The following is a 12,615-nucleotide window of genomic DNA, read 5'->3' as shown; positions in this document are numbered from 1 at the left end:
ACCTTATCAGGTAGGTGTTAATAATTTTTCGATGATTTATATCAAAACAATAACTGAATTCAGAGGAAACACACAATTAAAAAACAGACATTTAGGAATGGACATTCATTTAATAGAAATCTACTAAAAAGTTCTTGCTGCTACTTTCCCTTCCTGGGTTAAGGAAATAGATAGATAGATAGATACTTTATTCATCCCCATGGGGAAATTCAACTTTTTTTTTCCAATGTCCCATACACTTGTTGTATCAAAACTAATTACATACAATAACAGTAAAAAATATGATATGCATCTAAATCACTATCTCAAAAAGCATTAATAATAGCTTTTAAAAAGTTCTTAAGTCCTGGCGGTAGAATTGTAAAGCCTAATGGCATTGGGGAGTATTGACCTCTTCATCCTGTCTGAGGAGCATTGCATCGATAGTAACCTGTCGCTGAAACTGCTTCTCTGTCTCTGGATGGTGCTATGTAGAGGATGTTCAGAGTTTTCCATAATTGACCGTAGCCTACTCAGCGCGCTTCGCTCAGCTACCGATGTTAAACTCTCCAGTACTTTGCCCACGACAGAGCCCGCCTTCCTTACCAGCTTATTAAGACGTGAGGCATCCCTCTTCTTAATGCTTCCTCCCCAACACGCCACCACAAAGAAGAGGTCGCTCTCCACAACTGACCTATAGAACATCTTCAGCATCTCACTACAGACATTGAATGACGCCAACCTTCTAAGGAAGTACAGTCGACTCTGTGCCTTCCTGCACAAGGCATCTGTGTTGGCAGTCCAGTCTAGCTTCTCGTCTAACTGTACTCCCAGATACTGTCCCAGAAATACCACTTCTGGAAGATGTATTGTCAAAATTGTACACTCATTGACAGCTATGTTCTACAACTACAAAAAAAAAGGATTAAGTCGTCCATTGGTACCTCTTAATCAACTTCATAAGTCATTTTTCATCAGACTGAAATGCAATTGTAAATTTGCTACTTTATAATCCCAACCAAATTTGGCATTAATAATTACATGATGCAATAGAATTTTAAATGATGTTTCTAACTGCTGTTACAAAGATAACATTAAACAAAAAAGAAAACAAATCCATCTTTAATACACCTGGAACTTATCAATGACCATAATCATTTAGCCTTTTAGTGATCCATTAGAATATAATAATGTCATCTACAGCAGAACACTGAATTAATGAAATGCATACTTACTGCGGACCATGCGCCAATTATACAACGAGAACAAGTCCAACCATCATGGATCTCATGAAACGGAACACCATAACAACCTATAGATCAAAGTTGAGAGTCATAACCAATACTAAAAGTACAATAATGAGCATTCAAGAGAGCATGAATAGTAAAATAGCACCTACTTGCATGAACTTGTAGACTGCACTTTGCACAGGATATCAGCAAACTAGTTCCATCTTCATTAATAAATGAATTTGTAGGGTAAAATTCATTACTTTCTTCACTGCATGCAAAGCACATTTCCGGAATAAGGGGTTTTGATTTATGTTGCTTGGATGGTGACACTTCTGCTGAATTAGATTCGATTTGAGATTTTGTTTCCAAGGATTGATCGGGCTTCACAAAAATAAATTGCAGAAAAGTTAATCATGTTGGGTTTTCATGTCCAAAAGTGTTTGGAAACAAAGTGAACATCAAAAAGGAAAAAAGATCACTGATGAACAATTTCAGTTTTACATGCAATACATTCATAAGCTAAGAATATCTTCAGATGCAGAATAAACTTCTTTCCACATAACATTCAAGAACCACAACCTCGAACAGCAATTTCTCAGGAATCCGTACAGAAGTTCATGTCCATTCATCACAAGTCATTTTGTGTTTTGCAAACAGATTGTTAATCAATATAAAGAGAAGGACACATTTTTGTTTCTGGCTATTACCAACTAGATACCTATAAAACATAATCCAAATTGTAGCAAGTATGGCAGACAATATAGTTTAGGAAGAAAGGTAAAGTGTGCCTGATCAGAATTAAGAAGCTACAGCAAACTAAAAGATAAGAGATTGAAGAGCATTGCCTGCTAGAAAGATTGAAGGAATAAAAAAAGTGATAATGGGGGCCTCCAATTATCCTATTATGGCCTGGTTTAGTAACAATTGAAAGAGAGATTTCAAAAATGAGGGCAAAAGAATTTACTTCTTTAGTGCTTTACGAACATGGTGGCAAAGAAAATAATGAGTTATCTCCTTTAGCAGAGTGAAGTGACCCAAGGACAAGGAGAGCATGCAGAGGAAGAGTATGTGGGCAACCACAATCACATATCAGATTTAGAATAGCTACAGAATGCAAATATATGATAGTGCAAAACAGCTTAACTAGTGAGGAGCTAAATTCAGTTAGCTTAATGGCAACCTAGCTCATTAAACTTAAGATCAAAAAGTTATAGACCGAAAAGTAATGGAATAGGGGTTTTAAAGATGAGGCAATTTGGATACAGAATAAAAGCATTCTTTTCAGAGGAAAAGAGGGATGGCCAAAGTTAAAATTGACTTAAACACAGAAACATAGAAAACCTACAGCACAATACAGGCCCTTCTGCCCATGATGCTGTGCCGAACATGTACTTATTTTAGAAATTAACTAGGGTTACCCATAGCCCTCTATTTTTCTAAGCTCCATGTACCTGTCCAGGAGCCTCTTAAAATACCCTATTGTATCCACTTCCACCACGGTCACCAGCAGCCCATTCCATGTACTCACCACCCTTGTCCTTGATATCTCCTCTGTACCTACAAACCCCATTTCCAGAAAAGTTGGGATATTTTCCAAAATGCAATAAAAACAAAATTCTGTGATATGTTAATTCACGTGAATCCTTATTTAACTGACAAAAGTACAAAGAAAAGATTTTCAATAGTTTTACTGACCAACTTAATTGTATTTTGTAAATATACACAAATTTAGAATTTGATGGCTGCAACACCAAGTACCTTAAAACTGTGCCCTCTCATGTTAGGCATTCCAGCCCTGGGAAAAAGCCTCTGACTATCCACATGATCAATACCCCTCATCATTTTATACACCTTTATCAGGTCACCTCTCATCTTCTGTCATTCCAAGGAGAAAAGGCAGAGTTCACTCAACCTATTCTCATAAGGCATGCTCCCCAATCCAGGCAACATCCTTGTAAATCTCCTATGCACCCTTTCTATAGTTTCCACATCTTTCCTGTATGGAGGTGACCAGAACTGAGCACAGAACTCCAAATGGGGTCTGACCAGGGTCCAATAGAGCTTCAACATTACCTCTTGGCTCTTGAACTCAATCCCACGGTTGATGAAGGCCAATGCACCGTATGCCTTCTTAACCACACAGTCCACCTGCACAGCAGCTTTGAGTGTCCTATGGACTCGGACCCCAAGATCCTTCTGATCCTCCACACTGCCAAGGGTCTTACTATTAATACTATACTCTGCCATCATATTTGACCTACCAAAATGAACCACCTCACACTTATATGGGTTGAACTCCAACTGCCACTTCTCAGCCCAGTTTTGCATCCTATCAATGTCCCGCTGTAACCTCTGACAGCCTTCCATGCTAACCACAACACTCCTAACCTTTGTGTCATCAGCAAGTTTACTAACCCATCCCTCCACCTCCTCATCCAGGTCATTTATAAAAATCACAAAGAGAAGGCTTAATGATGAAAGATAGAGAAGTCAGAATATCAGAAAAGAGGGTTATCAGAACTATGCAAGTCAGACAGCATCTTTGAAGGGGAATAAACAGTTGATGATTCAGACTATGACCCTTCATCAAGACTGGAAAGGAAGAGGGAAGAAGCCAGATAAAGGTGGTGGGGAAGGGGATGAACTCAAGCTGGCAGGTGTGAAGTGAAGCCAGGTAAGTGGGAAGGTAAACAGAAAATAGTCTGCAGATGCTGGGGTCAAAGCAACATGCACAACACGCTGGAGGAACTGAGCAGGTCGAGCAGCATCTGTGGAAACGAACACTCAACACTTCGAGCCAAGACCCTTCGTCAGGACTGAAGAGGGAGGGAGCAGGGGCCCTATAAAGAAGATGAGGGGAGGGTGGGAAGGAGAAGGCTGGTAGGTGCCAGGTGAAAAACCAATAAGGGGAAAGATCAAGGAGTGGGGGAAGGGAAGCAGGGAGGGGATAGGCAAGAAAAGTGAAGAAGGAATGTAAGGGGAAAGCACTATGCGTAGTAGAAGGAGGTGGAACCATGAGGGAGGTAATAGGTAACTGGAGGAGGAGGCAGAAGGAAACTGGGATGGGGGAAGGAAGGGGGAGGGAATTACAGGAATTTGGAGAATTCAATGTTCATGCCAAGGGGCTGGAGCCTACCCAGATGGTATATGAGGCGTTGCTCCTCCAACCTGAGTTTGGCCTCATCAAGGCAGTAGAGGAGGCCATGTATGGACATATCCGAATGGGAACGTGAAGCAGAGTTGAAGTGGGTGGCAACCGGGAGATCCTGCCTGTTGTGGCAGGCGGAGCGGAGGTGCTCGACAAAGCGGTCTCCCAATCCGCGTTGGGTTTCACCTATGTAGAAGAGGCTGCACCGGGAGCACCGGATGCAATAGATGACCCCAACAGACTCACAAGTGAAGAGTTGCCTCACCTGGAAGGATTGTTTGGGGCCCTGAATGGTGGTAAGAGAGGAGGTGTAGTGACAGGTGTAGCACTTACGCTTGCAGGGTTAAGTGCCAGGTGGGAGATCCATGGAGAGGGATGTGTGGACTAGGGAGTCGCGGAGGGAATGATCCCTGCGGAAAGCGGAGAGGGGTAAAGAGGGAAAGACGTGCTTAGTGGTGGGGTCCTGTTGAAGGTGGCGGAAGTTGCAGAGGATAATGTGCTGGATCCGGAGACTGGTGGGGTGGTAGGTGAGGACAAGGGGAACTCGGTCCCTGTTGTGGTGACGGGAGGATGGGCTGAGGGCCGAAGTACGGGAAATGGAGGAGATGCGGGTGAGGGCATCATTGATGAAAGCAGAAGGGAAACCACGATCCTTAAAGAAAGAGGACATTTAAAATGTCCTGGAACAGAAAGCCTCATCCTGGGAGCAGATGCGGCGGAGACAGAGGAACTGGGAAAAGGGAATAGCATTTTTGCATGTGGCAGGGTGGAAAGAGGTATAGTCGAGGTAGTTATGAGAGTCAGTGGATAGTCTGTCTCCAGAGATGGAGACCCAGAGATCGAGAAAGGGGAGAGAAGTATCCAAGATGGACCAAGTGAATTTGAGGGCTGGGTGGAAGATAGAGGCAAAGTCGATAAAATTGATGAGCTCAGGATGGATGCAGGAAGCAGCACCAATGCAGTCGTCAATGTAGCGAAGGAAAGGTTGGGGAGCAGTACCAGTATAGGCTTGGAGCATAGACTGTTCTACATAACCAACGAAGAGGCAGGCATAGCTGGGGCCCATACGAGTGCCCATAGCTACACCTTTGGTCTGAAGAAAGTGGGAAGAGCCAAAAGAGAAGTTATTAAGTATGTACCAGTTCCGCCAACCGGAGGAGGGTAGTGGTGGTGGGGAACTGGTGAGGTCTGTTGTCCAGAAAGTAGTGGAGGGCTTTGAGGCCTTCTTGATGGGGAATGGAAGTGTATAAGAATTGTACATCCATAGTGAAAATGAAGCGGTCGGGACCAGGGAACTGGAAGTTATTGAAGAGGTGGAGGGCATGGGATGTATCCTGGATGTAACTGGGAGGTGATAGGTGGAAGAAGTGAAGAGCTGAAGAAAGAGGAATTTGATAGGAGAGAACAGTGGACCAAGTAAGAAAGGAAAGGAGGGGCACCAGAAAGACATGATAGGTGAGTGAAGAGAAAAGAAGGAGTGAATGGAAAAATTAAGGAAGGGAAAGGGGGAGAAATTCAAAGTTCATTTTCTTGTGGGCATACTCAATACATCCATAATAGAATGATAATTGTAATAAAGTCAATGAAAGATTGCACCATCGAGTGTTCAACCAGTGTGCAAAAGACAACAAACTACAAATACAAAAAATAAGAAATAACAATAAATAAATAAGCAGTAAATATTGTGGCAGCAGAGAAGGCTATGAACTGTCATGTTGGAGTAACTGTCCTGTTTGGAAAACTTACTGGAGCTCTGTGAGGATATAACAAGTGCTGTGGATAGAAGGGAACAGATGGACGTTATTTACTTGGATTTCTAGAAGGCATTTGATAAGATGCCACATAAAAGACTTACATAAGAGAAGGATGCATTGAGTTGGGGGTGATGTATAAGCATGGATAGAGGATTGATTAACTAATAGAGAGCAGAGAGTTGAGATACGTGGGTGTTACTCTGGTTGGCAATCAGTGGTGAGCGGTGTGCCACAGGGGTCGGTGCTGGGCCCACAAATGTTCATGATATACATTAACTATTTGGAAGTGGGGACCCGAGTGTAGCATATCCAAGTTTGCTGATGATACTGAGCGGAAAAGCAAATTGTGTAAAAGATACAGAGTCTGCAGAGAGATATAGATAGGTTAAATGAGTGGGCAAGGGTCTGGCAGATGGAGTACAATGCTGGTCAATGCAAGGTCATCCACTTGGAAAGGAAAGCTGAAAGAGCAGATTATTATCTAAATGGTAAAAAACTGCAGCATGCTGCTGTGTACAGGGATGTGGGAGTGCTTATGCATGAATCACAAAAGGTTGGTTTGCAGATGCAACAGACTATCAAGAAGGCAAGTGTGTTGTTGGCCTTCAAAGCCAGAGAGATTGAATTTATGAGCAGGGAGGTTATACTGCAACTGTACAGGGTACTTGTGAGGCCCCACCTGGAGTACTGCATGCAGTTCTGGTCTCCTTACTTGAGGAAGAATATACTGGCTTTGGAGGTGTGCAGAGGAGGTTCTCCGGGTTGATTCCAGAGACTATGAGGAGAGATTGAGTCACCTGGGACTACACTCACTAGAATTCAGAAGAATGAGAGGAGATCTTATAGAAACATATAAAATTATGAAAGGGATCAATAAGATAGAGGGAGGAAAGTTGTTTCCACTGGTAGAGAGGATCAGAACTAGGTGACATAGCCTCAAGATTCAAAGAAGTAAATTTAGGACGGAGATGAGAAGGAACTGTTTTTCCCAAAGAGTGATGAATCTGTGGAATTGTCTGTCCAATGAAGCAGCAGAGGTTACCTCAGTAAATATATTTAAAACAAGGTTGGACAGATTGTTGCATAGTAAGAGAATTAAGGGTTATGGAAAAAAGGCAGGTAGGTGGAGATGAGTCCATGGCTAGATCAGCCATGATCTTATTGAATGGCAGAGCAGGCTCATCAGGCCAGATGACCAACTCTTGCTCCTATTTCTCATGTTCTTATGGAAGCGGGAAGTCAAATTGAAATTGGTGCCCACCAGGAAATCCTGTCTCTTGTGCTTGACGAAGTAATCCACCAATCTATGTTGAGTCTCATTGACGTAGCGCAGACCACATTGGGATCACGAGTGACAGTAGATGTCTCCAACAAGTGAAGAGCCACCTCTCCTGGAATGATTGTTTGAGGCCCTGAATGATGGTGAGGGAGGTATAGGAGCAGGAGCATCGTTTGTCCCGCTTGCAGGGATAAGTGCTAGCAGGAAGATTAGTGGACAGAGACAAATGGACAAGGATGTGATGTAGAGAGCAATCCCTATGATAAGCAGAGGAAAAGATGTGCTTGGTGCTAGAATCACACTGAAGTTGGAAATTACAGAAAATTATGTGCTGGATATGGAGGATCATGGAGTGAGAGGTAAAGATAAAGGGAACCTTATCCCTGCTTTGGCGTTGGGAGCATGGATGAGGTCAGGTATGCAGGAAATGGAGGAGATACATTGAAGGCAGTGATGGAGGCAGGAGAGTGGGTAGCATGGTAGTGGAAGCGAAATTCTATTCTTTGAAGAAAGAGCACATCTCAGAGGTTCTGGAATGCAAAGCCTCATCATGAGAACAGATGTGGCAGAGACGTGGGCACTGAGAAAGGGGAATAAATTTTTTACAAGTGACAGGGTGGGAAGAAGTATAGTCTAGAAAGCTGTGAGAATCAGTAAGTTTATAAAATGTATCAGTAGATGTCTTCAGAGACATTGAAAAAATGGGAGAGAGGTGTCAGAGATGGACTAAGTAAGTTTAAGTGCACAGTGGAAGTTGGAGGCAAAGTTGAAGAAATTGACAAGCTCAGCATGCAGCAGGAAGCAGCACCAATGCAGCCATCAATGCAACACAGAAAAAGTTGGGAAGCATTATCTATGTAGGCCTCAAATATGGACTGTTCCACGTAGCTGACAAAAGGCTTGGCTTAGCTAGGGCCTATGCAGGTGTCCCTGGCTACACTCTGATTTGGAGAAAGTGGGAGTAGCCAAAAGAGAAACTGTTGAGGGTGAGAACCAAATCCCCAGACAGAGCAAAGTGATGGTGAACTGGTAAATCTGTTGTCCAGAAAGAAGCAGACAGCTTTTAAGACTTTCCTAATGGGGGGGATGTTGATTTGAAATGGCCACCCATTTCAATTTGACTTCCAATTTCTTTTGGACATATTGTTCTATAGCCTCCTCTGCTGCCACGATGAGGCCACACTCGGGTTGGAGGAGCAACACCTCTGGGTAGCCTCCAACCTGATGGCATGCACACAACTTTCTTCTTCCTCCCACTTCTCTCCTCTTCCATTCCCGTTCTCCTCTCCATCCTTCTCTTCTCACCTGCCTATCTTATCACTCTGATGCCCCTCCTCCTTCCCTTTCTTCTGTGGTCCACTGTCTTATCTTATTAGGTTCCTTCCTCTTCAGCACTTCATTTCTGCTACCAATCACCTTTCAAATTGTTCCTTTATTTCAACCCCCCCCCCCCCCACCAACCTTCTTTCCTCTCTCTTGGTCTCATCCATCACCTGCCAACTTGTACTCCTCCCCCACCCCAACACCCCCACCTTACTCTGCCTTCATTTCTTTTTTTCCAGTGTTGAAGGGTTGTGACATGAAAAGTTGACCATTTATTCCCTTCAAAAAATGCTGTCTGACTTGCTGAGTTCCTCCAGCACTTTGTGTGTTGCTCACAATTTCCACCCTCTGCAAAATTATTTGTGTTTATGAGAATTATGCAGTTCACAATACAGTAACAAAACAAACCAGTGACAAAGGTCACAGGAGATCTACAAAAAGAAATCAAAAGAGCAAAGAAAAGTTACGAGACTTGATTAGTAGCTATTGTAAACAGGAATCAAAATAATGTATAAACACATTAATTCTAAAAGTGCTGTGAAATAAAGAACAAAATCAACTGAAGACAAAATTAAATATTCTTGTGAGAATGAAGGCTGTGGTTAAGGAGAACTACTTATGTGGCTGAGGATTCAGAAAATGCCTTCTCTAGGTAAGAGAATACCAGTATTAAACAAGCATGGGAGAAGGTAGTGGTGAAAGAGTATAGGATAATAAAATATATAAAAGTAAATAATTAAATGTTGACAGGAGTTTGTCAAAGTAGTAAAACTATCCAATCCAGGTGGGGTGCATCCTAGGTTTGAAGAAAGTGCATGGAAATTGCAATTGCTCTGTTAATAATCCCTCATTAATTTCTTCGTTTTACTAATGAAGTAGCAAAAGAGGACTCACAACTGTAATCATGATCCTCTGTTTAAAAGGATGGAAGGGATTAACTCAGTCAAGACAGTTAGTCATCCTAATAGTGGTGACAGATAAACTTTCAAGCAATAATCCCAACACAATTAATAAAATTTCACAGCAATACAAGCTAATTAAAGAAAAGCAATACCGTTCTGTTAAAAACCATCATCTCTGGCTAAACTGATGAAGGAGCAGGAAAGATAGTATAGTTATTGCTATGCAAGTGGCTTTTAACATAATTTGGTAAAGGTTTCAATAGAATTGACAGCAAGCAAAGTTATGGGACTAAAAGGACAAGGGCAGCATGCCAGAAAGAAATGGATTTGTTTTCCGTTTATTGGTGCACACAAGAACCTCCTTGATTAATACTTTGGCAAAGGTAAAAAGAGCCACATCTCATTCAGCCGAATGAAGCGTCCAAGGACAAAGATAAGACTATAAGATACAGTGGCATGCAAAAGTTTGGGCACCCCTGGTCAAAATTTCTGATACTGTGAATAGTTAAGTGAGTAGAAGATGAACTGATCTCCAAAAGTCATAAAGGTCTCAGACCTTAAGTAGCTTGTTAGGGCTATGGCTTGTTCACAGTCATTGTTAGGAAAGGCCAGGTGATGCAAATTTCAAAGCTTTATAAATACCCTGACTCCTCAAACCTTGTCCCAACAATCAGCAGCCATGGACCCCTCTAAGCAGCTGCCTAGCACTCTGAAAATTAAAATAAATGATGCCCACAAAGCAGGAGAAGGCTATAAGAAGATAGCAAAGCGTTTTCAGGTAGCCGTTTCCTCAGTTCGTAATGTAATTAAGAAATGGCAGTTAACAGGAAAGGTGGAGGTCAAGTTGAGTTCTGGAAGACCAAGAAAACTTTCCGAGAGAACTGCTTCTAGGATTGCTAGAAAGGCAAATCAAAACTCCCATTTGACTGCAAAAGACCTTCAGGAAGATTTAGCAGACTCTGGAGTGGTGGTGCACTGTTCTACTGTGCAGTGACACCTGCACAAATATGACCTTCATGGAAGAGTCATCAGAAGAAAACCTTTCCTTTGTCCTCACCACAAACTTCAGTGTCAGAAGTTTGCAAACAAACATCTAAACAAGCCTGATGCATTTTAGAAACAAGTCCTGTGGACTGATGAAGTTAAAATAGAACTTTTTGGTCATAATGAGCAAAGGTATGTTTGGAGAAAAAAGGGTCCTGAATTTCATGAAAAGAACACCTCTCCAAATGTTAAGCACAGGGGTGGATCGATCATGCTTTGGGCTTGTGTTGTAGCCAGTGGCACAGGGAACATTTCACTGGTAGAGGGAAGAATGAATTCAATTAAATACCAGCAAATTCTGGAAGCAAACATCACACCATCTGTAAAAAAAAAGCTGAAGATGAAAAGAGGATGGCTTCTACAACAGGATAATGATCCTAAAAACACCTCAACATCCACAATGGACTACCTCAAAAGGTGCAAGCTGAAAGTTTTGCCACGGCCCTCACAGTCCCCGACCTAAACATCATCGAAAATCTGTGGATAGACCTCAAAAGAGCAGTGCATGCAAGACGGCCCAAGAATCTCACAGAACTAGAAGCCTTTTGCAAGGAAGAATGGGCGAAAATCCCCCAAACAAGAATTGAAAGACTCTATAGCTGGCTACAAAAAGCATTTACAAGCTGTGATACTTGGCAAAGGGGGTGTTACTAAGTACACACCATGCAGGGTGCCCAAACCTTTGCTTCGGACCCTTTTCCTTTTTTGTTATTTTGAAACTGTAAAAGATGGATATAAAAAAGTAAATATCTTGCTTAAAATATTAAAGAAATGTGTCATCTTTAACTTTATGCCTTTTGAAAATCAGGTCTTCTTTTACTCGCTTAGCTATTCACAGTAACAGAAATTTTGACCAGGGGTGCCCAAATTTCATCTGTGCCGAACGCTTACTCTCACCTAGTCCCACTGACCCGCACTCAGCCCATAACCCTCCATTCTTTTCCTATCCATATACCTATCCAATTTTACTTTAGATCACAATACTGAACCTGCCTCTGCTACTGCTACTGGAAGCTCGTTCCACACAGCTACCACTCTTTGAGTAAAGAAATTCCCTCTTGGTCTTAACGACTTGGCCTCCATAGCCACCTGTGGCAATGAATTCCACAGATTCACCATTCTCTGTCTAAAGAAATTCTTCCTCAAATCGGTTCTAAGGACACCCTTCTATTCTAAGGCTGTATCCTCTGGTCCTAGATCTTCCCACCATAGGAAACATCTTCTCCATATCCACTCTATCCATGCAGTTCAACATTCGATACGCTTCAATTCGGTCTCCCCTCATTCTTCTGAATTCCAGTCAATACAGGCCCAGAGCCATCAATGGAGAGCATACAATGGTGGAAAATGTGGGGAACAGCTATCAACGGTTTAAGAATAGATATGGAAAATGATACATTCAAGTGTACAGTAATTTCTTGGTTTGGCGGGAGTTAAAGAGTGTCATTTGTTTGGGGAAGATATGATGAACAATGTTTCTTATGATCTACATTGATGGCATAACTTTAGATAAATAGAATAATTGCAAATTATTTTATGGCACTTCACCGAGAAATAAAAATACTTTCAGAGGATTGTAAAAGTCTTAAGGAAGACATGGTGAGTGCATTCTAACAGAAGTAAATGATAGATAGATAGATACTTTATTCATCCCCATGGGGAAATTCAACTTTTTTTCCAATGTCCCATACACTTGTTGTAGCAAAACTAATTACATACAACTAATTACATACAAATGAAGCAATATACATTCATGTTAAGAATGAGAAGTAGATTTTTAATGACTGGCAGAAACAGAAAAACCTATGGGAGTATGGACACAATTATTTTTAAGGTGACAATACAGTTTAGATCCGTGATGGCAAAGTACATTAAATCATTATATTAGAGAATGGAGCCCCCACCAGCTCTCTGCCAAATCATTCTTTGCATTCCTTTTCCTCAGCTCAGTATT

General features: G+C 41.9%; 1 protein-coding gene across 6 annotated transcripts in view; it reads right to left on the bottom strand.

Annotated features, from left to right (window-relative positions):
- LOC140729074 (lysine-specific demethylase 4C-like) overlaps positions 1 to 12,615 on the bottom strand; it is a 373,937-nt gene that overhangs the window by 181,476 nt on the left and 179,846 nt on the right. For all 6 annotated transcript variants that reach the window (XM_073048378.1, XM_073048374.1, XM_073048377.1 and 3 more), the window contains 2 exons: positions 1,379 to 1,592; positions 1,215 to 1,291 (listed from right to left, as the gene is read on the bottom strand). In XM_073048378.1, coding sequence (XP_072904479.1) covers positions 1,215 to 1,291; positions 1,379 to 1,592 — 291 coding nt within the window. The remainder of the gene's footprint in view (positions 1 to 1,214; positions 1,292 to 1,378; positions 1,593 to 12,615) is intronic.

This window comes from Hemitrygon akajei, chromosome 6 (genome assembly GCF_048418815.1).
Source record: "Hemitrygon akajei chromosome 6, sHemAka1.3, whole genome shotgun sequence".
NCBI lineage: Eukaryota > Metazoa > Chordata > Chondrichthyes > Myliobatiformes > Dasyatidae > Hemitrygon > Hemitrygon akajei.
The sequence above is the reverse complement of the archived record's forward strand: the minus strand, read 5'-3'. Positions and strand labels throughout refer to the sequence as shown.